The 27,784-nt window shown below is 29.1% G+C and overlaps 1 protein-coding gene across 3 annotated transcripts; it reads right to left on the reverse strand.

Annotated features, from left to right (window-relative positions):
• Window positions 1-682: 682 nt before the first annotated feature.
• Window positions 683-12,684, reverse strand: LOC105641868 (serine/threonine-protein kinase rio2). 3 transcript variants are annotated; one of them, XM_089721639.1, is made up of 16 exons: window positions 12,529-12,684; window positions 10,797-10,919; window positions 10,129-10,304; window positions 8,625-8,725; window positions 8,460-8,506; window positions 8,204-8,274; window positions 8,008-8,121; window positions 7,702-7,877; window positions 7,510-7,598; window positions 6,725-6,842; window positions 6,349-6,422; window positions 6,205-6,252; window positions 5,532-5,700; window positions 4,464-4,589; window positions 1,771-1,866; window positions 683-1,098 (listed from the first exon to the last, which is right to left on the reverse strand). In XM_089721639.1, the coding sequence occupies exons 4-16, from the start codon at window positions 8,706-8,708 to the stop codon at window positions 910-912; spliced, it is 1,401 nt and encodes a 466-aa protein (XP_089577765.1). In that variant the 5' UTR covers window positions 8,709-8,725; window positions 10,129-10,304; window positions 10,797-10,919; window positions 12,529-12,684; the 3' UTR covers window positions 683-909. The 3 variants fall into 3 exon arrangements, with proteins under 3 accessions (XP_089577765.1, XP_089577763.1, XP_089577764.1); XM_089721637.1 differs by having other exon boundaries at window positions 1,759-1,866; XM_089721638.1 differs by lacking the exons at window positions 10,129-10,304; window positions 10,797-10,919 and having other exon boundaries at window positions 1,759-1,866.
• Window positions 12,685-27,784: the final 15,100 nt, after the last annotated feature.

Below are 27,784 nucleotides of genomic sequence, written 5' to 3' on the forward strand. Positions count from 1 at the left end.
AATAAGACATTTTTATTATTCATGGCAATGTTCTTAGGCGAGATGGTCTCTGTTTTAGCATAATTTGTCATGTGATGTTATCAATTTTTTGAGTATTGAAAGAGACTGAAACTACTTTAAAGTTTTGAATCCAATTCAACCAAACCTTTAAATAAATTATTTCCTTCTTTTTTTGGTCATTGAAATTTATTATTTTATTCTCTTCTTCAAAAAATTGAATCTTTTTATTCATTTCTTTTTTTTTTTACCATTCGATAGTGCAAAATAAAATTGGTAAATGATATTACTCTTTCTTTTTTTTTTATTTGATGTGCGCCCCCAATGAAAACTTACTGGTAATTTTGTGTGGCTTAATACAAATTATGATAGTTTTGTTTATGATATTTAGTTATTCAGATTTTGATGGGTAATAAATAAATAAATTTGATACGGATAGTATTTTTACTACTCATATTGAATTCGAATAGAATTTTAATGGGTAACGAGTAAACAGATTTAGGACAGATTCGGATAGTATCTTTACATTCCAACTAATTGCAATTTAAAATAAAGTTAATTGGAACGTGAACAAATAAAAGCACAGCTATTAAATTCAAATCATTTTATAATACACTTCAACAGAAACATTAAACCAATCTTGCAATTATAAGACTCTTCTACCTCCACTTCCCAACGAACTCAGTCGAAGCAAAAGAAAATTTAACTTGTATTAATGGCAAGTATCCTACAAATAAGGCAAAACTTTTTCCCAACGTCTGTATTACAAACTTCTCATATGTATTTTAATCTTAATATAAAATAAACCATCCATATGGGTAAAAATCATCCACTATAGTATCTATCATGCTGAGTGGTAGAACCGAATTCAAACCTCTTCACTTTTTTTATTTAGTTATGTATTTTTATAGTTCACCAGTTGCTCAACTGTTTCTGAAGTTTTGAATTATGAGAGGATTTACCACCTTTGTCTTTGTAAGAATTTCTAGAAGCAAGACTCTTCTGTCCCCTTCGGGCAACTGCTATAGCGCGTCTTCTCTGCTTGTTAAGGCGCTTGCTCAGTTCAGCATCATATGTATCTACAGTCTGATTATCTTCTTCCTGAGAATAATAAATATACATTTACCGCTAGGTTATGCCTAGATATGCAACAAATAGCTTTACTTGACTAAAAAACAAGGAGAAAGGAGAGCATATGTTTTTTACTATAAACTACAATGAAACAAATTTTGCAATCGGGCACATTTTATAATTTTCATTACATCTAACCTTGAGAATGAAATGCTGAAGTTAGAAGGAACAAAAGCAAAGTAAAGCAAAAACCTCAGTAAACAGACGTAGTTAAATATCAGCTGATTAGCGTAATCTTAAAAAGTTAATGGTGGATATGTATGTACTTTGAAAGCTGTAGTAGACAGCAATAACCAAATTCATTAACTGTTAGTCCACAAATAATTTACTAACCAGCAGATCACAAGAAAGAAAACATTACACCATGAAACAACTAATTGCATGAAAAGGCCATCAGCAGAAGAAAGATCAGGGTGTAACATACGTTGCTTGCAGATGAGATTTGTAAGAAAGCTTGGGATGTACGATATTTTTTTTTTTTGAGATTGGATCCATTACTCATCATTCATGAGCCAGTAAACACTTGGTCATGTCAGTGTATCCAATCCCTTTGACCAATCAATGTGAAAAAATATTAGTCAAATCAGTACGAGAGATTCAATATTTGGAGCAAATGAATACAACTCGTACCTTGTCACTCACTTCTTGTGTTTCTGACTCATTGTTTTGACTTGCTTCATAGCTTTGTTGATTCTCATCTACTTTGTCATCCTCATAAGCATTTGAAGTGCATTCTTCCTGCATTGTTTTTATTCTTCCAAACTAAAAATCTCAAGCCAAAAAAAAAAAAAAAAAACAATGCAGCACAATATATAATAAACCATAAAAGACATAAATATGGGATATAGGCATACAACTATGTCAACTTTTAATCAATTAGATCTAAACCATAAACTAAGAGACTGCCCTATGAACTAGGCCATCCTTCAGCCTTTCCAGCAGAATCTATTGGAAAACCTATCAGTAAATCCGTTACTTCAGTCATCCGGCTTTACTTATCTACACTGTTCACATACGCCTAGCAAATCTATTAATGAAAATTGGGACAAACGACGGTATGGGTATCTTTTTACAGGGATAAAGAAATGGTAATAATGAGTAATGGAATTTTTGAAAGACAGTCAACTATTGATTATGTGTATGAAGGATACATAGTAATAATAGTGTAACAAGTATTTTTGTTTAAAGTATATTCAACATGAACAATTCGGCCACTATTTTTAAAATCTATCTTAACCATTTCACTCAATTGGATTCAAACAAGACATGGTATAACATATTTCTCATTCTCCAACTTAAATAGGTACTGAAATTCATCAATAATAGAATTGAATCTAAGATGCACAAATTATAGAAAACCACGTGGTAATTTTAGAAGCAAATCAAGTGTTAGTAACCAAAGGAGGTCTGTGTACAGTAGAGAGTAGAAATTTTCCTAGTTCATCATTTTCGTTTCCTTTTTTGTTGATTTCAACTCATAAATCTTCCAGGTTTTGCAACTTTGCCAAATATTCCTCCATTTTCCTAGCAAGAGCTCTTAAAATCTTAGAAAAGAAATTAATACCATACACGATCAATATATTGATAAAAGCTGAGTCTAGAAGTTATCAAGCACAACCTTGCCAAGTGTTAAGCCTATTTTTTTTGACAAATGAACAAAAAAAGTGGCTTCTTATGAGGCCTTCTTATGAGGCCACCGCATATGCTATTTCTCTAAGGTTTAAAAGATTTTTAAATAAGTCATGGATTAATAATTCCTCTCTTTGCCATTTTCTCTCAATTGACAACTCAGCAAAGAAAAAAATTTGGAGGCTTTTCTTGAGTTCTTCTTATTCGCTGCAATCTAGGGTAAATTTTACCTTTTAAATTTTAATTCATTTCTATAAAGAATGATAAGAAACAACAAATAAACAAGACCAAGTCCTAATAATGAAAGTAAGCAGGAACAGAGATGGAAATTGAATTTAAATTCAGAAGTCAAACCTTATGTAAAGCAACTATCAAAATTTCCAAAAATGATTCATAGATGGGAGATCAAATACTTTTAAAGATACCAAAAAAGTCATATCAAAATTTAAAACAAGCCAAACCCTGAAGTAGTGGTATTAAAATTCAGGTTCTTTTGTGTTTAAGCATGTGTCAAACCGAGCTAGATGAGGTTAGAAGTATTAAGAAACTAACCCAACATATCTTATATTGATTTGATACGAATTTATCGGTTTTATGCAGGTTGGATCGGGTGAGATTATGCAGGTTATTCCTTATCTTGTTAACAGTTAATATTGATTCCAAGATAGAAACACAATAGGGAGGAGAGCGAAGAAGTTCTATGACGAAGTCAAAATCACTACCCTTCAAAGCCCGCTAATATTTTTCTTGATTGTCTGATCTGGAGACCTTGACCTTAATTTTCTGGAGAGGTTAATAATTCAATACCTTGTTTTTCTCTCCCTCACTGCTAATACTGTTTCCAAATCTAATTCTTTATTTGATGCGTTCTCAAATACTAAAGCAGTTTTTTTTCCTAGTGATATAACTATTATTGATTCTAATCTAATATTAAAACTCTGATTTCTACTAGAATTACTGTTAATAATTTCTATTTAACCTGCATAAAAGAACAGTGCAAGCTGTATGAGTGTTGATGGAGGAAATTGTTTAGTGCAGAACACAGAAAAACACTCATGCAAGCTGCAAGAGTGATCAAAACAGGGATTGGACAAGAATTCAACTATTTCTATTTGCGATAAATCAATCATCCTTTGGAAAATTTTTTTTTTAAAAAAAAAAAAAAAAAAAAAAAAAAAAAAAAAAAAAGAAAAAGCAATTCAATGAAGACTCCCAATCATAGAAATTAACTAATAAGATATGAAGAGGAAGGAGGAGCTAGGACTCTGAGGGACTCAGATGACACGTGGCAGTGTGAGAGAATATCAGTTCTTCGTACTGTGACGAAAAATGCAACCAATACGAATATAAACATTGCATGTTTCAACACAGTTAACAACCAACTAAATTATGTGTAATTTGAGAAATCCAGGTTGTATTGAGGGTAGACTTGGGTCAATTAAGTTTGACCCAGATTTGAACAGCGCTACTGTGAAGGTGTAAAATTAGTGAAATCAAAATAATATTTTATTATAAAATCCAAATTGACTTCAAAAATTTCTCTTCATTTTCCCAAGAGATGATGCGAAGTAATCTGTACAGCAAGTGTTTCTAATGAAGATTCTTATATGTCAATTATACATGATGGCCCAATAGTGAGGCCTCAGTTTGTAGCAAACTAGTGACTTGCATCACTTGGTTATGATAAAAGCTTTGACAGTACATACCTGATCTGCCAACTGCAAAGAATCTAACTTTTTTATGGTTGTTTCATTTGACTCAGATGCATGTTCTTCGTCTTCAGTTCCTTCAGTGTCAGAGCTTGTATCTTTTTCACTCCCACCTTCAATGAACTGCAGGGGAAAAAACAACACTGCATTGAAAAGCGGTAATACAAATTTGCGCGAGTTACATTCCAAGGCACAAGCTAAACCTAACATAACTAAATTATGATAGAAGGTGGAATGGCAAAATAAGACCCACATAGAAAAAGACATTCCAATTAAATTATTTGCAGTATTGTCAAAATTCCTGAAAGCAATGATTACAGAAACAGGAGACAAAGTGGATTTCAGCGAGTACAAGTTTCAGGTGTGAGGTTGAGAAGAATATGCAACCAGTGGACAAGAAATATAATGCTTTTATATGCTCCTAAATATAATGGCTATTACATTAGTATTTGAAAGTTTGATGGTACCAACCCTGCCCACTCACTCCCCTACCCCCATCCCAACCCCAAAACTCTACTTTTCTCCCCCACAATGGTGCCTACTTCTGCCCCTGGAAAAAAAGCAAAGGTTTTATTCCATAAATTAGAAATGCGCAACCTTCCAACAAGACATGGATGAACTGCAACATTTGAAGAACAAAGTATCCTAGTTAATGAGAATAACACAGAGAAGAAAGCTACTTTGGTTGTATGAGATGAACAGAAATAGCAGAAAATACACTAGAAGTAATTTTACGCATATATAGGGCATAAGATTAAAGGAGGAGGCAATGGCAACAATTCATGTGCAAGAGGACTGCTTTAGTGTAGGCAAGGTTTTTACTGAATGGTGTCAGGTGAATGAAAAAGGTGCTTCAAGAGTATCGGTGATTGGTCCATGCCTACAAGTGTAAGGTATAGAAGGTTCGACAGCCTATAATCACATTCGAATATAAACTGATGAAAAGTTTATGTAGAGGATATTTGGAGCCATCACCATAATTAATAGGAGAAATACTAGAAAACAAATATCAATCAGACTCACTCACATACAATGCAGAAATTAATAAGACATGATTCACCATACTTTCTCAATGTCATTCTGATCTTTCCTTGTAAATCCACTGGCAGCAAGCTCCTTGTCGAGAAAACCGACTGTTTTTGATATAGAAGAAAAAGTAGGTCTGCCGGTTTCATCCGAATCTACATCTGAACCATCAATTTCATCTGTGTGTTCTTGAAAGGACAGATTAAATCTGGAGGAAAAAAGAAAAAGGAAAACATCATGCATAGAAAATATATGTACATTAGGAACTCATGCACAGGAATGTGATAAAGAAAAATCCTAGGAGTGGTTGACCATTGACATCCATATTTGCTACAGACATTAACAGCATATAACTGCATTAAGTTTTTTGCTTTTTATTTTTTTTATTAAGGTGGAATTATTACGAAATTTTGAATCACAGATATAAACAGTCAGATTTCAATACCAACTGAAGTAAGGGAAATTACAAACAGCAGAGATAGAAGGGAGAAAATGAAGAAAAAAAGAAAAAAATATGATGCTTCATTGAGAATAATTATATAGACAATTTTTTTGGAAAAAAAAAAAAAAAAAAAAAAAAAAAAAAAAAAAAAGAAGAAAAAGAAAGAAATATATCCAAATAATCTCTTATTATACCAGCCAAAATGATTGTTAAAATCTTTCACAGTATTGTCTGAGATCCAACAATACTTTGAGCAAAATAGCCAATTACCTCTTGCTAAAAAACTTAAAGATGCATTCTACATCGCGGTCAAAGTACCTGAGCAATGAGAAAAAAATAAGAAAGCATAGAAACAAAAGACTTGCAGTGAATATAGAGGAAATCAAATAACAGGTACTAAGATCTCACACATACATTTGAGCATTCCGATGTGATACAGATACCATCTGAGGGAAATCAATCACAGTGATCTTCTCATCATCATCGATCTACAAAGTAATTGAGCACAAAAATGTAAAGCTTATCAGTTGGCTGAAATTGAAATTTTACGAGATTTTTGGCCATCTAGTAGAATGAACAGTGAACAAATTCAATGGAGAAACTAAACCTAAATGGCATGAAACCATGAATCCCTGTATGCAAAAAATACAGAAAAAAACAAAGTGCAGAAAAGTTGAAATGTATTACAAAGGTGATAAAAAGATGAAGACAAAAAAAAAAAAAAAGCAAAATAACAAACAGCTTTAAAGCCAAGAAATGAATGGCATTATCAAGAGGCTCAAACACATACCATAATATTAAATTCATTGAAATCACAATGAATGAGACCATGTTCTGCAAGACGAATAACAACACCAATTATTGTTTCAAAAACTGTTTCTGGATTTTGCAATTGCTTCACCTGCACACTGAATGCAAATAAATAACTGATAAATCAACTGCTCATGGATATAAAGTCACAGTTTAGCACCATAAATCATGACAATCAGGCAGAAGAAAGAGATTAGAGAAGGTCAGAGTAACCATTAAATATATGCAATGAAAAAAGAACCTCACTTATCATTTTTAGGTCCCATCTAGAGCATAGAATTGGATGTCTTGAAATTGGAATTGGACCCCTTAATTCTAATTCAGCTGTTTGGCACCCATTTAGAAATAGAATTGCATTTCCGCATCCAATTCCTCAGAATTGCAAGATAACTATAATGCTCCTTTACAATTCAGAAGGGCCAATCACTGAATTGGAATTTCAATTCAATTCCAATTCATAGCGCTTAAGATTGCACATTCCAAAAATTAACAATATATATCAATATCAATTACATTGTTGATTAAATGACCATAATTGGTTATAGTATATGTCAGGTTGTCAACAACAAGAAATATCTGATGTTGATGACTAGTGTAACAATAAAAGATAACTATGAAGCAGAAATAATGGAACAGAAATCATACAAAATAACCATAGCCAAGAACTGATGAAAATCAAGAAGGAATAGGGGGGTGAATGCATAGGACAAATTCAGAATTTAGGAACGGAACAAGCATAAAAGTAAATGATGGAGGTCAACTTACAGTGGATAACCTTGGACACGTGACATAACAACACAATGCCTATTACAGTCCACAGCTTGTGGAACAGGAAATCCATGTTCTTCCAAAGCCTGTAAAAAGTACCCAAAAAAATGAGCATCATGTCAACACCAACCAACATAACTAGCAACCAATGGAATACAACTAATGTGAACACAAGAGACAAAACAGAACCTTCATAAAAGCAAATTCTTTTAGTGCAGCTAGACGGGACAAGTAGAGCCAATTGTAATTACGACGATGCCTCAAGTAATCACGCTTAGATTTGACAGCCCTGAAAGAAACTCTGCCAAGCCTATGCAACTTCATTGCCAATATAGTACCATCCTCTGTACAAACCTCAAATATATCTTCAACAAAATGAAAGATATAAAACATCAATGAAATATCAAAACAAAGTAAAACAAAAAATAAAAGCAAAAATAATACTAGAACTAACAATATAAGTTGCAGAAACTTTCTTATGGTTCACAAACATACCAGACTCCTTTCCAACTCCGATTTGACGACCAACAGCTCTAAATACTCCACGATTGAGCAACGTTTTAATGGCAAGGTAATCATATCCAAGGTAAGTGAGCCGAAACCCATCATCTAGGTTCATTAAAAAATATAGCCAAATATATTAGCAGACTCCAATTAGCAGACCTAGACAATACAATGCATTGTTACTCACACTTGGAGGAATCATGGTGCAGCAGCTTATGCTTGAGCAAGCTTTTCAAAACCTTGTATGTCCCTCCATTTCTAAAATAATTGTACATATAGATGTTATTAATAAACTTAAACTCAAATCAAAAGGAAAGGAAAGTTACAAATACAATTCATCAACTATCATTTTAAAATGACTAATTACCCAACATGTTAATTATTAAGCAAGTAAAATTCAAAATCAATGAAGCAACTATAAATCAACATCGAAAAAGGCATACTTGAGAGAAGCTATACGATCAATGAGCACTGTAGGTACAATTTCATGCTGTTATAAAAGTATAAAGAAGAATGATCGTCAATAGCATACTAAATAACATGAAATAACACATCAAAATCAACAAATAAAAATATATTTAAGAAAGAACAAGAGAATGAGTATATACATTCCTCATGCCCATCTCAACAGCAGTGAGAACCCTAAATTCTTCTTTGCTGAGATATCTCAAGACTTCCACATCTAATTTCATCTTCACCTATTCTATACCTACAACAAGAAAAACACAGACAAAGATAAGCAACATCAGAATTAAGGTTAAAATATGAACAATTAAGGCAAAGAATTGAAAGACAAGCAAATAACTTGTATACTGACAACTGGACAGTGTTAAAGGTGAACCACAGAGGTTGGTGCGGTGGTTCTGCAGCCAATGCAAGGGATGGAGAACATAACAAGGAGGAAGTTATTAACAATAAAAAGAGAGCACAGCAGAGTCGGTTTTGTGCATTTGTTTCACGTTGACGTATTTTAATAAATTTAAATATTAAATATAATGTGGAACAAACCAAAAACAATTTGGTTCAGTTCAATTTGGTTTAATAGGTTTTGAAATAGAATTCAGAAATTTATTTTTTTTCCTTTAAAGAGCCAGAAATCTGACAAGATTAAAACAGTACAATCAAAAATAACACAACAAGTTCATACAAAATTCAATAAATGCAAATAAATCTGAAAAAAAAAAACCATGAAAATATCAAATCATTTAATAATACAATATCACATTTCTATAATCTCAAATCATTTCCTCATCAAATATTCATTTAACAACCATGTTGTATACAATGGCCATACTCCTAAATGAGATAAGGAGAAAAAAAAGAAGAATTTGTACAGAATTGTAAATTGGAGACTTCATTGGCACATTTTCAATGGCAATAATGGGAATAGATTAGCAATAAAGCATTCAAGTACAGCATAAAACTGAACAGTACAAGCAAAATTCAAGTTCAACAAAAGATAGTATTGTTCTTGCATATCTAAATCCCGTAAACTGCTTTTCTTTGCGTTATCTGACATTATAAATTATTCCTGTTTGGTTCCTTTGGTACGAGTTGTAAGCTCATCACCAAATTATGATTTGTATAAAACAATAAACCTCAAAACTCATAAAGAAATTCTAATTAGAAACCAAACCCCAAAAAAAAAAAAAAAAAAAAAAAAAAAAAAAAAAAAAAAATCAAGTATCAAATTAGGAAACTGAGAATATATGCACCATTAATTTACGCTGTTCTAGTGAGCATCTTAAAATAAAGAACTAAAAAAGGCAACAGAGAGACAATGCCAACTCTTTGAATTTAAATGGCGAATTAAGGACATTCATGTATTTATTAAAATCAACCCAACCAATTCAAGAGCACAAGAGAAAGTCTATTTTCTATTAGGCAAAAAAAAAAAATTGAAAGAAACAAAACAGAGCTTCAAAACGAAATTATCGGTGATGGCTGATGCTGGCACTAAGCGCAATTTCAACAGAAAAAATAACTAAAATGAAAAATACAGCATATAACAATAGTGTGAAAGAGATAGTGAAAGTGAAACCAAACAATAATCATACGAAATATAGAGAATTGTGCAGAGCGCAAGCAAAGACAAAGAGAGAAGCTTCTTACCTTGAACTTCTTATGATTGATTATTTTTGGGTTTTGATTGTTAGGGTTTCAGCAGGAGATAATAAAAAAAACACAAAATTGTAAGAAGCACTGATGGTAACAGGAGGAGGACTGGAGGTGATGGAGGGCCTCGAGACGTCGAGCGAGCAGCAGTTCGAGACTCAAGAACAGAATGGCTGCGAGAAGAAGCATTCTAGAGAAGTCAGGTCAAGAATTTTGATTCCTTTTGCTAGGAGCAAAAGGCTGCATTTTGAGATTGGCCAAAATGCACCTTTACACTTTGGTTTCTCAATTTTTTGTGAGGGAAAAAAATCGAACTGAAAACTAAATGACAGAATTGATTTGCTGGAAAAAAAAAAAAAAAAAACCAAACCAAATAAACTAAATAGCTCAGTTCATTGCGTTTTTTATGAAAAAGATTTTTAACTTCTAATTTTTTTTTTTTTTTTTTTGACAATCAATACCCATTGTTTTTTTTTCCTTTGAATTTGTTATTTTAAATTAAATAGCTAATGTCTACCAAATTCACAAATCTATCAAATTGAACAGCAAAAAGAATGTGGTTCTGGTTGATGCTTCTAATTCTAAAATTCCCGAATTAATTAACTAATTGTCCAAATCACGCAAGAAGGATTGCAAGGAGGTATTAAGAAGGGAAATTGACTTGCCTGGTCGAATAGGATCACGGCAAAATGGCGTGAGTTGATCAGAGGAGTGAACCGCAATCAGGATCCGATCTTCACAAAAACAACCATGACTTTACCCAAGCTCGTTACGACTTTACCAAATCACTGTAACGAGAGCAAGAGGGAGACACACCAGTCAGACAGAAGCTGTTGGCCGACAATCAAAGGTGAGGATGGAGAGTTACTAAGGTTTGAGGGAGAAACTGTAGTTGCGGGAAGGGGAGAGAGAATTGAATGGCAGCGGGGCGAGTACCCGCTAGAAATAAACTACCCGAATCCATTATCACTTTAAGTACCCGAATCCGATAAAGAATAAACCAATAATACCCGGACCCGTCCCAAATCCATTTAGAATTACCGCATACTACCCGAACCCGTTTAAATACTCGTTTAATCACAAATTTATTCAATCTATAAAACCCAAACGCGGATCCAAACCCGAAGAGCAACAAAAAATGTATAAAAAATGAATTAAATTCAACTTCAAAATAATAAAACTATTTAACCTTTAAAATTGTAAAACAACAGTACATAGTAATATTAAAAAAAAACAAAAGAGTTGAAATTCAATCTATGTAAATAATTAAAACCAACATCTCAATTACACAATTTGACAATCAAACATCTATTAAAGTTCAATAAGAGTAATAACAATAACTGACTACAAATCAATTAAAATATAATAATACTAAACTGTAACAAATTATCATAAAATGAAAACTAAATCTATATAAAACATAATAAAAAGTATCTCAAGAAAAAGAAATTACTGAATTAAAAAGTACATTAAAACAGAACAACCCAACAGCAAAAACACAAGAAATTTTACATAAATATAATATTCTTAATACAAACATAATTCTTGAACTCCACTTATTCAAGAACCAAGATTGCAAAGATTAACAGTCAACATCATCTTCTTCTGCACAAAAAACATTCGACTCCGCACATGAACAAAAATCTGGGAAATAAATAAATAAGAACTTTGATATTATAATAATTTGATAAATTTCCTATCTAAAATTCAATGAGTTTAGTAATTTCCTATCCAAAGGCAACAGTTTACTTGGAGCAAATTAAACTAGCAAACTCAGTTTAGAAAAAGTTTTAAGCAACAGTTTATTTGGAGCGAATTAAACTAGCAAATTCAAAGTATGGCAATATGACAAAAATACTTACATGTTCAAGCTATCCAAGTCACCCCTATATCATTCACAGTATATGACAAGTATATGCAAATAATCTCATTCTCCATATCTCCACACAATCTTAATCATTATTAACAAACTAAAATTTGAATTAACAAACCAAACATGTCAAATTTCACTCATATAGCCACGAATTGGCTTATATTCACCTCCTTTTGTCTTTTAATATATATATTTTCAACAAATAAAACATGCACAAACCCACAAACAAAAAAATAAAACAATAAACATATATCTCTCGGCTGAACCCACAAATTAATTCGACAATATATTCGACTCTGTGTCTGTTTATATGTATTTATATAAAAGAAAAAAAAAAGAAAAAGGAAAAGGGACGAAGCAAACGAAAAAAATAAACTGATAACACAAATTAGTTCAACAATATATTTAACAATTCCTCCTCTTTGTCTGTTTATATGTATTTATATAAAATAAAAAAAAATTAAAAAAAAAAAAAAGGAAAAGGGACGAAGCATAATGAAAAAAAAAAAAAATCAAGAATGAACCTGGCACTTGTACGCTTGAAGAGCACGACTGCTGCGGAGGCGACGGCAAGGTATAAAGAAAGACTCTGATCTGTGGCTGTAGAAGGAGAGAACGAGCGGCGTAGCGAGTCGGGAGAGAAGAGAACGCTTGACTTTGATTTGAAATTTGAGAGGAGTTAGAACCCAACGCTAACCTAAAACGACATAGTTTTGTTTGTGGATTCATTTAAACCTCCTACACCAGAACTACGTCGTTTTGATGGTAAAATAATAATTATTTTATTATTATAGCTAGCTATTAATTAAAACGTTATAATTATATTTCAATAATATAGTAATTGTTATAACAATAATATTAGGTAAAGTATTAATTTTAATATTTTTTATTTTTTTGAAGGTAGTTTAATATTTTTTTATTAAAGAATATACTTAATAAATTATAATTAATTACGGTTGTTGTGATCCTTAATCTATATGCACTAGATTTTTAAACCAATATATATTTTTATCTTTGGGACATCTATGTTTATAGTATAATATTATTGGTTAATTTATCTATAAGGTAAAATTCTAATATAATTAGGAGCTTTGTAATATTCTAATTAAGATATCAATTTATTATTTATTATAATAATATTATATATTTAATTTCATTTTAATTATGAATTTATCTTTTAATATTATTCTAATAAGGAATTTGTCCTATCATATCGTTGTATATATGTTTAATTTTAATTGCTTTTGACTATAAAAAATTTGTTGTTTTTTACTATCAAGAATTATTATATCAAGCTTTTGCTAATGTTGAAATTATTGAGTTTGCAATCATATCTTTTTATTGCGTAAGTATAATCTCATTGTGTGAATTAATACCATAATCTCTACCATTTGGTTTCATAATCTATAAGAAAATTATTATTATCATTACGTCTTTTTGTTCTAACCCAAGAATATCTAATTATTTTATTTTGTATTTATATTATTTTTGTTAACATAGTAATATTTGTAGTTAATAATATTATTTGGATTTCATTTTCAAAAAAAAAATATTATTTTGATTTGCTGATTTAATTTTTATTTTAATATTGAAATCACTTAAAACGTCCTTAATAAGTTTATAGATTAATAAAAATATCATTAACAACTTTAATTTTATTGATTCAAAGATAAAAATAATTTTATTTTAATAGGTTTTATTATATTATTAAGGACTTTAGTTTTATTGGTTAAAAATTAAAGAAAATTTAATTTTGATTGATTTTATTATATTATTAATTTTCTATTTGAATCTAAATTATTTTTTGAACAGTATATTAATTAGTTAGTTATTTCAATTCATTATATTGATTTTGTATTTAACTTTAAATTTGTTGTTTTTAATTGTGCTATTATTGTAATCTATTTCTAATATATCTATATTAATATAACACAAAAGTACAAATGATAAATAAGCATAACTAATATATACTAATATGCATAACTAATACGTAAATGATTTTTCTGCTTCTAATGATTTTTAATTATACAAATGGATTTTTAGTTCACTTCTAATGATCTTAATGTAAATGAAAAAATAAGCACAATATTAGAAATACTATATAAAATTAGCCTATTTATATTACTGTAAGTAAGCAATTAAATTTTCAACTGACTCTACAAAATAATTATGCTAATCAACATGTAAGGCTTAATTTAATATAATTATAAATTGATATTTTATTATATTTATTAATAATACAAAATTATTTAATGAGTATTCACGTGAACGCACGTTGTAAATACTATGTATATTAACTCGTAAAACCAATTAGATGATATATCGAGAATATAAAATATAAATGGGGGTGGGAACATTGAGATCGCCAAAAACATCCCTGTTAAGTTTATATTAAGAATTTTAATTTTATTTATTAAAAATTAATGGTAATTTAATTTTTATTAATTATTAATTTTCTATTTAAGTCTAAATTCTATTAGATAAATTAATAAATTATATTATTGAAATAACCCGATTTTTTATTTTTGAAACTTTTGAATTTTTATTAAATTAAAAATCAGAAATTTTGACTATATGGGCTGCGAATAGAATACAGTCTCGATTCGAGCCCAAATTTGCCAGCTGGGCCCAAGCTCAAAACTATATTATCGGAATCTTTGATTTGAGAACACTTAAAAATTTTTAGGAAATAATATAGAACTCCAGTTACTAATCCATTATAAAATATATTTATATATGTGTAATTATTATATGAATTAATTCTCAAAAATCAAGTATCATTATTATTATTGTTTTTATTGTTATAGAGTAAAATGGAGAACTGTTACGAAATCTAACTAAATTAATCAAAATAAATCGAACCGGATCCGAAATTCAAATTGATTTTTCGAAAACCACACGAATAACCTGAAAACCAAGTGAAAAACCTGCAAACCGAGCAAAATCGAGCCAAATCGTTGAATCAGTCCAAATCGATTTGAATCGAACCGGAATGATCTAGAAACCGACTTAGTTTCTTCTTTTCTTCCTCTCTTCTTCTTCTGCGCGCGCGACAGCCTCCTTCTCCTCCCTTTCCTTCTCATTTTCGACCACCGCTCGACGAGAGCGAGGTGGCGATTGCCTTCCCTGGAGTCTTTGATCCATTTTCCGGCCTCCTTCCCCGCTAGCAGAGCCTCCAGTGGCGCGAACGAGACTATCCCCATCGACAGTTCTCGTTCTTCGATCTCTAGCGATACTAGGCGATTCTGGCAACGTGAAGCTTCAAGGTGAGCTCTGATTGATTCCTCTGTCTTGTGTGAACAATTTCCATCCAAGAAACGACGGTTTTGGTGGAAGGAACTGGAACCACCATGAATGGCGGTAAGGGGCGGCTATCAAGCTTGTTTTGACCAACTAGAGGGTTGATCTCACTAAACCAACGCCGGAAATGGAATCCTTGGTGAATTTCGAGTTGAATGGTATGATCGTGGCGAATTTCTGGACATTATTGATTTTCTGGCCACCGTAAACGGCGGCAGCGACGACGTTCCGGTGACCGGCAGGCGAGACTCCGGCGAGGCACCAAGGACAAAATTTTCCTCTCTTCGCGAGGATCGTGGAATCGTCACCCAAATTTCAATTGGTACGTTTTAAGACCAATTTTCTATTTTTGGTATAAATTCTAAACTTAATAATTATTAGTTGATTAAATTAAATTTAAATGAATAATCAATCAAATATAATTTTTGCTAAGAATCAATTGGTATAATGTAGATGCAAATTAGTTGTGCATATTGTTATATATATTTCATGAACATTAGTTACGACTAGAAGGTTCGGTATTAAGATAAGAATTCCCATCTAATATTTATGTAAGCTAATTTAGGAATTTTAATAAATATTGATAGGGGAGAGTTATAATTTAAGGCTTAGACAAGTAAATAGTTTTAAAGCAATTAATAATATCATTGAATCATGCTTGGAGGTTAATATAGTTTGTTAATTAGTTAATTTGGAACCATTAAGTGTATATATGTGAGTTTGATGGATGATACATGTAGGTTGAAGCGGATGGGTTGGTTGAATTAATTGCCCGATGAATGGGTTGTGTGAATTGATTGATCGAGTAATTGATAAATAAGGTTATGGCGGACGGGATGAATTGATTTGAATTGCCCGACGGATGGGCTTAGATATTATATTGTTGAATTGTGGTTTAGACAAATTTTAGGGGAGGTGCTGCCGAAATTTCAATAGAACCTAGACTAGTTTTAATTAATGACATAATTAATAAGTTTATTTAGATTAATTATATAACTTAATACATAATAAATAGAGTGCTCTGATTATTTATTATCTTTATTATTCATTTAATTATTTAATTATTTTCATTATTATTGTTATTATTGTTATTATTTTATTATTGTTGTTTATTGTTAATACTATTTATTTATTTATTTGCATTGATTTTGGATGTTTAATTATGCATTGCATTACGATGTTTAATTGATTAATATGTCTGCATCTGATTGCAATGTTTGATTATATGTGTTGTGATAATGATATGCTTTGTTTGCGTGGAATTGTGATGAAGTGGGTCACCATGGATTTGTGAGACCATTACCGTTATATGGATCCTGATTACCGTTACCGTTATATACCGTTACCGTTATATGGATCCTAATTATGATTACCGTTAGCCGGGTGAATGGGAGATCGACGCCCCCGTGTGCACCTACCGTTACCGTTAACCATAGGATGGCCGCTTGTTGTTACGCACCTGAAAATCTAGATTTGATCGCAGCCTGCAGGATGGCCTCCTGTTGTGTGCACCTGATGATCTAGATTGGATGGAGACCACTGAGTTGCCTCCTGTTGGTAAATATATAAAAAAAAAAAAAGAAAAGAAAAAAAAAAAGAGAAAGAGGGAATGGAAAAACAATGAGAGGGCTGGTCAAGTGAGGATTAGATCGGTCGGCCAGTATGGGGGATCGGCTCCCTGGTGCACACGTGAGTGGATGAGCCATGTGGGAGGATGGCTCATCGGGGTTTCGGTGACGCCACTGACTGACTTCCACGTGATGTGATTATATGAAGATGTTAATGATTGTGAGTGTTGGTGATTTGCCATTTGTGTGACTGGCTGCGTGAGCATATAACTAGTCGGATGACTAGATTGATATATTTATACATTTGTGTGAGTGCGTGTGTTGTGCAATAAGTATTACTTCTTAGAAGGCTCACATATCTTGTTTAATTTTTCAGGAAGTAAGTTTCTCTTTAATTCGGTTAAGTTATGTTCCTTTGCCGCAGGGCTAGAAGAAAATTTTCCCAGTTTCATAATTATTTTACTATGTAATTATATGTATAAAAAGCTATGTATACCAAATAGTTAGTGACTTCGCAGTTGTAGAATTTGCGTACAATTAGTCGTGTATTAACATAGACGATATAATTATATGAGCCCATATTAAAAATGTGACGTATTGTTAATTGAGCCCGAACTGTGGAATGTTGTAGCTGATAAATTTGGGCCGAGATTTAATAAAATCTTGAGGTTTATTTTCTTATAAATATGGACTGGATGTTTAAAATTATATTGAGATAGTAAATTTTTAGTGTTTCAGGCTTACTACGGGCCTCGGGGGTCTTAAGTTTACCTGGGCTCTAGTGCCGGTCCGACCCATGGAATCGGGTCGTGACAATTATAAACTAAATAAAGTATATAATTATATTAGCAAATCATATAATAATGATAGCAAAATTATAAATGTTACTCTAAAATAATGATTAATATATGGGTAATTTATTATTTAGTCCCTCAGGTTTTACAAAATTAACCAACTAATCTAAGGTTTTGCCAAAATATCTAGTTAGTCCCTCAGGTTTAACTCCGTCTAATTAAAAGGTCCTTCCGTCCGAAAAGTAAGTTTTTTTCCGTTAATTATAGACTAAAAGACTAAAACACCCCTCCCTAGCTGACGTGGACCATAAGGGAAAATTATTATCTAGTCCCTCAGGTTTTATATAATTATCTAACTAATCTCAAGTTTTGCGCAAATATCTAACTAGTCCCTCAGGTTTAATTCCGTCTAATTGAAAGGTCCTTCCGTCCGAAAAATTAATTTTTTTCCATTAATTGAAGACTAAAAGACTAAAACACCTCTCCCTAGCTGACGTGGACCAGTATGAAGCGATAATGATATACCTAGTTTGTTTCCCTTTTATTCCTTCCATGCCATAATGATATACCTAGTTTATCTTTTGCACAGATAACCTTGCATTAAATATTAATATTCATATTCAAAGTTATGAAATTATAATAATATAGGTGGCAATAATAATTACTTTTTTTATCTGTAAATAACTATTATTTTAGAGTCGGTGTTTTCTCCGCAAATATCTTTTTTTTTTTTAGAATATTAATGAGTAATTTTTTTTTTTCAATTTTATCCTTATTTATATTAAATTTAATAATTATTTTTATAATTTTCCAAAATCATATAACATCTCCTCTCTTACTTAAGGTTAGGAAATAAAATTAATTAATATTTTGTTATAATTTATAAGAATAAATTTACTTACTTAATTACCATAAAAACATTAAAAGTATTTATGAATAGATGGAATACTTTGTTTTTTTTTTTTTTAGATTTTATCAATGATAATAGTAATGTTTCTTGATAAAATTTGCATATTAAATATGAATAAAATAGAAAATTATGTTTATTACTTTTTTTCTAAAAAAGAAACTATGATGATAATTTGGGGTAAAAAGAAAAATGAGGTATTTACTTTTTTGAAGAGGTATTTACTTTCATGATTCACTTAAATTTAATAATATTTAATTAGAACATCAAATTAATTTTTTTATCCTTTTTTTAATACTGTCTTTGTTCCATAATACTTGTCAGATTTGAGAAAATAGTTTGTTCTAAAATATTTGTCTAATTTAGTCTAAAATACTTGTTATATTTGCGGTTTTAAGGAGTAATAAATATTTTTTTCATATTTACCCTTTGTGTATGATTAATAATTATTACTTCAATTTAATGATTTTCTTAGAGATTAATATTAAATTAAGAGTAATATTGTCAAAATTTATTCAATAATTTATTATAATTTATACAAATTTAATAATTTTTTTAAAAGACATGAAATTCTAAATGTGACGAATATTATAGAATGAAGATAGTAATATTTTAGAGACATAATTATATTTAATGGTTTTCGATTTACAAATATTCATAATCTAAAACTAAACCGTACATTTAAGAGAGAAAAATGATTATGTCTCCATCGACTTTATATGAAACTCTTCAATTTTCATTTTTAAATTTAGCGAAGCTAATTTTCCTACTCGTGTAATTAAGCTTAATCTATACAATTCTACATGTGCATAAAATTATAGGAAAAATTATTATTTAGTCTTTTAGTTTATACAATTCCCTCCCTTATCGCTTCATACTGGTCCACGTCAGCTAGGGAGAGGTGTTTTACTCTTTTAGTCTTCAATTAACGGAAAAAAACTAACTTTTCGGATGGAAGAACCTTTCAATTAGACGGAGTTAAACCTGAGGGACTAGTTAGATATTTGCGCAAAACTTGGGATTAGTTAGATAATTATGTAAAACTGAGGGACTAGATAATAATTTTCCCTTATGGTCCACGTCAGCTAGGGAGGGGTGTTTTAGTCTTTTAGTCTATAATTAACCGAAAAAAACAGACTTTTCGGACGGAAGAACCTTTTAATTAGACGGAATTAAACCTGAGGGACTAGCTAGATATTTTGACAAAACCTTGGATTAATTGGTTAATTTTGTAAAACCTGAGGGACTAAATAATAAATTTCCCTTAATATATTTATTACTATACTAGCTATCTATCTATAATATATAAATGTAATAAGTTAAGTCAATCAAATCCTCGTTTTAAGAAATTTTATTATTTTATTAGTTTATTATTTCATAAAATATTTTTCTTCTACTTTGTTAAGGTCGTCCAAAATATTATGATTTATAATAAAATTAATATAAAATAGATATAAATTAAATAATATATATATATATATATATATATATTAAATTACATATATACTTGCAACGAGTAAAAGTTATTAAGAAAAACTAATTTTATGAAAAAAAATAAATTCAAATTATTAAGATATTATAATTTAATATACGTAATTGTATTAAAATTTACTTATGAATAAGATTATATTACAATCCAATAATATTTTATTCATTAATCAATATTTAAAATATAAATAACTATAATTATAAGTAATATATAATTTATGTATATTTTTGCCTTAAGGATATTTAGTAACTTGGTGGTAAGATAGCTTAATTGTTACATAGAGGTCGTGGGTTTAATTCTACTAATTATCATAAAAAATTTTACTTTAAATCAAATGGAAAACAGAGTGGGTGCCTATCCGAAACCCATTTACCATCGGGTACCTTTTATCCGACATTTTGAATTCGAATTTGATTCGAACTTGATGTGTGTACTAAAATCACTATTCAACCGCATAAACTTAAATTTGATCCGAACCTAATATGGTACTAAAATTACTATTCGGACCATCCCAAACCCGTTTATTCATTACTCGAATCCACAAAAAACTTACTATCCGGACCGTCCCAAACCCGTTTATACATTACTCGAATCCACAAAAAACGGGTCGAATTAGGTCGGTTAAATTGTCATCCCCAGGAAAAAGAGAACGAAGAGGTGAGCTATTACGTAATTTGGTTCAATGACCCCCTAGTTAATTGATTCTTGGTTCAATTAATAAAAAACTGTGATTCTCTTGGTTTCTCTAAAATTTTCTTTAGTTTGGGCTTGCTTTGAAATAGTTTAGCTAAATTCTAGATTATTCCAACGTCATACTACTACTACTACTATAAAATTATTTAGGCTCTGAAGCAGTGTTTATTGTTTTGAATGAGTTAAAACACTGCTTTAATTAATTGTTGTGTTCGGTAATATTACATCTATCCTAACGCTCAGAGTAATGCCATATCTATTATAATGTTTAGAGTTTGAGGCAGTGTTTCATGAAACGTTATCATCATTAATGTTTCATGAAACGTAATCCTCACTAACGTTTAATGTTTTATAAATTTTTTATCAAAATTATGCCCATCACTTATCTTCGTCTTGTTCTCTATGATCTTATCATTTTTTGTCATTTTATATTAAACAGCTAATCAAACACTTATTTTTATCAAACACTTTTATTTTAAACCGCTATAAAAAATAGCTAACCACTAAAAGCTCATATCTAATTGCTAACAGCTAGTAAAATAACTGATAGCTACTACAACAATTAACTAACTGTTGAAATTGCCGAACAATCACTTAGCTTATTTTAAATTTCTTGTTTCAAAAACATTTGATATTAATCTTAAAAATTCTCGGAATAGTTTTGGAGGTTCTCCTGTTTATAAGACTGTCTTGGACTTGGTCCAATTACCATTTGTGGGCTTAGCTTGCACTGGGTCTCCGTGTAGAGCCCATAACTCTAAAATAGAATTTTTTTTAATAGAAATCAAAAACATTTTAAAAATAAAATCATGGATATTTCAGTTTAATTTTAATTAAAATTTTTTTGATAATTATATTCATTATTTTTTTATAAATAATTACCCAATACTTCTTATTACAAGATTTCATATTTTTACTTACGAGAATAATTTTTTTGAAAATAAAATTACGACATTTTTACTAAATACTTATTATTTAAACTGCTATATAAACACGTGCAAACTAAAAGCTAACTATTAAAAAAGCTAATACCGTCAATGAACCTTAAAAAATTAAAACAAGTTGTCTTATCGTGGGAAAGTATTTATATATTTAAAAATTACTAGAGTAGCTTTTTAGTTTATGCTAGTTTCCATGTTTGGAATTGGGATGTAATCCTAGTTGTTTGAACTCTCTTTCTTTATTTTCTTAATGAAATTTTTTTTCTTAAAAAAAGAAGATGTTTAGACAATAAAAATATCTATTTTTCTTTATTTTCTTTATTATTCCCAAATTTTTTTCTTAATAAAATTAATCTTTAAATAAATATAAGAATCTTGAGTAATAAAAATAGATATTGAAGTATTGTTTACAAACAATACATTTGGGAATAATAAAATCAATTATATTGATTTTCATTCTAATTATAATATTCCATTTTCATCAAGCCATTGAAACTAAATTTGCGTCAGTATATTTTAATTTAATAGACAACTCTATTATTCTGACGATTCTTATAATTTGATGTTCATTTATAATTTTCTCCAATATATCAAATAAATATTTTAAAACCTTACGTATAATCATTTATTTATATATATTAAGTTTCATACAAGTAGTCACTCTATCATTAAATGTATATTATATGGTGTGTAAACTATTACTTCCACATATTCAGTGATAAAAATTTTGTAAATATTAATGATGCATGCATATTTAAATTCTTTAATTCAATAAAAATTTATATTATATGTTGAAGATTATAATAAAAAAGGAATAAATTTTTATTTTTTAATAATTTATTGACTTATTTGATATATTAAATTTTGAGTTAACTTTTTATAAAACATAACCTTAACGTTTTAAAGCTAGTTCAAACGCTATGTACAGTAACTGTTTGGATTTGAACATTTTATGGGTTTCCACCTAACTCTTCAAATAGTACAAACATACTAGCAATATACATGTGTTATGCATGGTTAAAAAAAAGTAAAATAAAATAAAATTGAGAGAATATATATATATAATTTATAGATTCTTGAATGAAATTTATTTTATTATGCTATTAAAAAATATTATAAAGATATATCAATAGTAAAAATATATATATAGCGTGATTTTTTATTATTAAATTTTTGATTATTAAAGTAAAAATTATTAAATAGACATGTGTTCAGGAATATAGATTAAAAATATTGAAATTTATAAAGATAAATAAAAAAACAAAATGAAAGGTGGTAAAATTCATTAATTTAATTTATTTAAAAGTTAATGTAAAAAATAATTAACTCGTGATTTTATTAAAATCCATGAATAAATAATTTATTTTAAATAATTAACAGTTGTATAAATCTTCAACTTATCATATTATTAATATTATAATTAACCAATTATATTTAACATAATTTAATTTAATACAAAAAATTTAATTTTTTAATATAAAATAATAACTGCGCGTATCATTAAAATTTATAAATTATGTAATTTATTTATAACATTAAAAGTTATATAAATTGTTACTTAACACACTATTAATTCTTTAACGTTATATAATTAATTATATTTAAGACGGATTAATTCAATCATAAATTAATTTATTTTGAAATAAATATAAAAACAAACAATCAAGTCATACACATGTCATTTGGAATCCTACGTTCTGTCTGCTTATATATATATCTGCTTATATATATATATATATATATATATAGAGAGAGAGAGAGAGAGAGAGAGAGAGAGAGAGAGAGAGAGAGAGAGAGAGAGAGAGAGAGAGAGAGAGAGAGAGAGAGAGAGAGAGAGAGAGAGAGAGAGAGAGAGAGAGAGAGAGAGAGAGAGAGAGAGAGAACTATTAACCCCATCAGTGGAAATAGTTGAAATTTAGAAAATTCTGAATCAAAAAAAATGAATAATGTATTTAAAAGCAAAGACCAATACACATTTGCCAAGAATACAGAAGTATATATTGATAAAACTTATATATAGTATTTTTAAAACAACTAAAGTGTTTCTTGAATGTAAATAATTTAAATTTAAAAAAAAAATGCATTACTACACATTTAAAAAAACATAAATGGAAAACATTTAGATACGAAACGTTTAAGATACATTAACGATTGTTGGAGGAAACATTTGTTACTTCAGAAATTTGATAGTGAACATTTGTTACAAAACAATATATTAATACATTAATTGAATAATTCATTGTTATTAAACTTTATAATTTTTTAAAAGCTAATAGTTAAATAGTAATTACTTAACGCCATTAGCACATTAAATAACCAAATCAAAAACACTAATTCAAAATAAATTCAAATCAAATTATTACATTAATACATTAAATAATCAAATTAAAAACACTAACTCAAAATAAATCCAAACTAAATACATTAATACATTGAATAATCAAACCAAATTAAAAACACTAATTCAAAATAAATCCAAATCAAATCAAAGCAAGTCAATACATTAATATATTAAATAATCAAATCAAATTATGTCAAGTGGATATGCCACATGTCAACTTTCTAAGAAAAAAATGCTTATATATATAATGTGATGAAATAATATATATTTTTTAATATTGAAATTGTATGCATTATCTTGTACCAAGTGAAAGATTGATCAGTTTAGACAATAGAAAACCAATTGGCTCTATACCAATGTATAGGACTGTGATATCCTAGATTCACTCCATGTAATCCTGTCTTGTAAACCCATCTATTTATTGAAATATCCTTAATCACTTCAGGTTCATTTCCAGTTTTGCTTCTTGCAATTATTTTGACAGGTCCAACAATTCCAGTTCCCGGGCTTCCAAAGGAAGCACCAGAATGCTACACAAAATAAATAAAATGAAATAATAAAAAACTTGTTATTATAAGATGGAAAATACACTGAACAAATTATTTAAAAAAAAAAATTGGAAAATACACTGAACAATTTATTTTTTTAAAAAAATTTATCAATTACTTGCAGGTCATTCAATGGAAATACCGACTCAAACGATGCGATTAATCCTTTTCAAAAAATGAATTTTTGTCTCAAATTGAAAATCAAAATTACCATCCTCTGCAGTTTGAGATCCTGCAAAGTAATTTGATTTTTATATTAGTTATAGAAAAATTAATAATTTGAGAATAATATCTCAAAGAAAATTAATAATTACCAAAGAATTTTGTATTTACAAAAGCATGAATCACAGGCCCAAACGTAAGCACCTGCAGAAGTATATCCTTATTGACCCATTTAGGATGAGAGGAATTATGAGTATAACTGCATAAAAAAATAAAATAAAATAAACAATTTTAAAAAATAAAATAAATAACTCACGGTATCAATAACCACAAGTAACCATTGGTTCTCTAATATGTCTATTCCATAATAGTTGTCATATTTGAAATTTCACGTTCAATAAGAAAATCATTAAATTTATATAAGTTATAATAAATTATCGAGTAAATTAACTATATTGCCCTTAATTTAATATTAATTCTCTAAGAAAATCATTAAATTGAAGTAATAATTATTGATCATACACAAAAGGTAAATATGAAAAAAATATATTTATTACTCTTTGAAACCACAAATGTGATAAGTATTTTGGAACAAACTATTTTCTTAGATGTGACAAGTATCATGGAACGGAGGTAATACCACGAGATGAATTTTAAATAGATTTAAAATTAATGGTTTAAACTAAATAAAAACAAGTACTTGAAAATTGTTTCAAAAGAATGATAAATTATGAATTGTAGCATTGTTAAATTCCCATGCCTCTTATTATGAAGCTTAAGCCTTTTATATTTATTGAGTTATTTATTCATATTTTTATTTATTTATTTTTTGTTTCCATAAGCTATCCACAACTTCATTCTAGTTTGATAAGCACAGTATTGATTAGTTTAAATATAATTAAAGTGAGAATTAATGGTTTAAATTAAAACCTCGAACTATGTTTCGATTTTTAAAATCATGCTTAAAGTATTATTAGTGTGTTACGGAGTTAATTTTGTAGATGTTGTTAACCACATACTACATTTTTTTCCCCTTCATTCAAATCCTTCACCTCTTTTCCATTAAAACTTATGAATCAGATAATATGATGTTAATTAATAAATAATGTAATAACAATTCTATGAAATACTTTTAATATATATATATATATATAGTTCCTAACAAATTAATTATAAAAAAATAAATAAAATAATCAATTACACTTGGAAATTGGAATGGACAAAATTACTTTAGCTCCTGCAATTACTTCTGCTTATCCAAACTTGATTAACGAATAATTAAAAAACTTAATTAAGACAACTATACATTATCATGCATGCATTAATTATCAATCTATTAAAATAAAGTTGATAAAGAATTTATAATTGCATAAAATGAAATAAAGCCTAAAAATTACAGAAATTAATAAGGGAAACAAAAAAGTTAATAACACGAGAGCAACTTTTTTTACCATGGCCAACTTTTGACCTAGAAAAGTGTTAAGGACTAAATTACCCTTAATAATATTTTTAATCAACCATTAAAATTAAAAGTACATAGAGGTATTTCAGGAATCCAATATTCCCCTCGCCCTTTCGTACTCTTACATATCAAGGAGCAAGATGAAATCTGTGTTCTTTGAGTTTTTTGGTGTAATCTGAACCAACTACAATCTTGTTGCTGTAATATTTTGCTAGGCTGAACTATATAGATGCCATCTTTTATATATCTTGTAATATTTTTTTATCTTTGAGGAACATGTGAACAACTCAAAGATTTTAGGTGCAATTTCTTGACTTTGAGAACCTGAATACTCAAATGGTTTTAGCTGAAATGATGGATTTCATTTTCTGATTCTTCAAATCAATGTTTACTTCATTTCTCCTATTCATTCAAACTGTAATTGCTATACAAGTTCGTCATTTTCTTGTCTCATTTGTCCTTCTCCATGTGACCTAACATGTTTAATAATGCATTCAATTGTTAGGCAAAGCTGCAATAACAGTTCAATTACTGTTACCAACCACCACAACTCTAATTTAGAAATTACATTCAATACAAATTGCTTCAAGGTTAAACACTGATAAACAGATACAAAATGTCAGCCCTTCCTATCTAACCCATCTTCCCAACAAAACTACTAATAACCAGTATGAAAATCAACAAAATGCAAATCATACAAGCAGCTACAAGAATCTTAAGATTCTCAATCACAATATTTAGCATGGTTCCGAGAACAGGACTGGTCAGTTTGACTGGTTTAACCGTAAACCGGAATATAGTCTGGTTTAACACAGTAAGATTATCGTTTAAATGGTAAAAATTCTTTGAATCATCATAAATAAAAATGGGTTTTGGAAGATTTAGGGATTTTCTTTTGGAGTGGTTTAGAGAATAAATTGGAACCTATGCCTGCCACCTGAGAATAAACAGGCATGTCTTGTTCTAACTCTTTGTTGTCGAAATGCAAGGAGTATTGGTCTTCTAAAAAGATATAGAGGCGATGGAGAAGGAACTGTAAGCGTTGTGATTAGCCGAGAAAAAAAATAGTAGAGGTTCTTTAATTTTGTTCTGCGGCTAGGGTTTTTTTTATTAAAAAGCAGGACAACTGCTACTGCTGGGAGATTCCTGTTAGATTTAAACGTCATAGTTTTTTTTCTTTATTTTTTCTTTTTCTTTTAAATAGCATAAATTTATTTAATTTATTTAAGATTTAATTCATAAAAATTTAATTTATCAATAAAATTTCCTTTCAAAAAAAAAAAAATATAAATAAAATTGTTCATTTCTTTTTGAAAAATGAATTAAATAATCTTATAATTTTTAAATAACAAAATGGTAAAAAATAATATTTTATTTTATAGCAATTAATTGATTTTTTTTAATTTAGAAAAATTATTAGAATCTTATATGTTCAACAGTATTTAAAAATATTATATATAATAATCTGGTTGAATCGCATTGAATCCGGTTGAACCTTTTAGTTCATTAAACCCTTGCTTTCGTAAGTTCAACGACCGATTCGGTTCACAAAATATTGAACCTTCCCAACAAGTC

The sequence above is a fragment of the Jatropha curcas genome, chromosome 5 (assembly GCF_041381405.1).
Source record: "Jatropha curcas cultivar XTBG-Jc1 chromosome 5, XTBG_Jcur_1.0, whole genome shotgun sequence".
Taxonomy (NCBI): Eukaryota; Viridiplantae; Streptophyta; class Magnoliopsida; order Malpighiales; family Euphorbiaceae; genus Jatropha; species Jatropha curcas.

Bases quoted from the DNA above. Each gene is read 5' to 3' on its own strand.
- LOC105641868 (XM_089721638.1), bottom strand. From the start codon at position 8,708: ATGAAATTAGATGTGGAAGTCTTGAGATATCTCAGCAAAGAAGAATTT. The intron at 6,423-6,724 runs GTATGTGTTTGA...ATTACTTTGTAG, and splicing joins TCAATGAATTTAATATTATG to ATCGATGATGATGAGAAGAT. The intron at 1,867-4,463 runs GTATGTACTGTC...AAAACAATGCAG, and splicing joins CTTTGCAGTTGGCAGATCAG to GAAGAATGCACTTCAAATGC.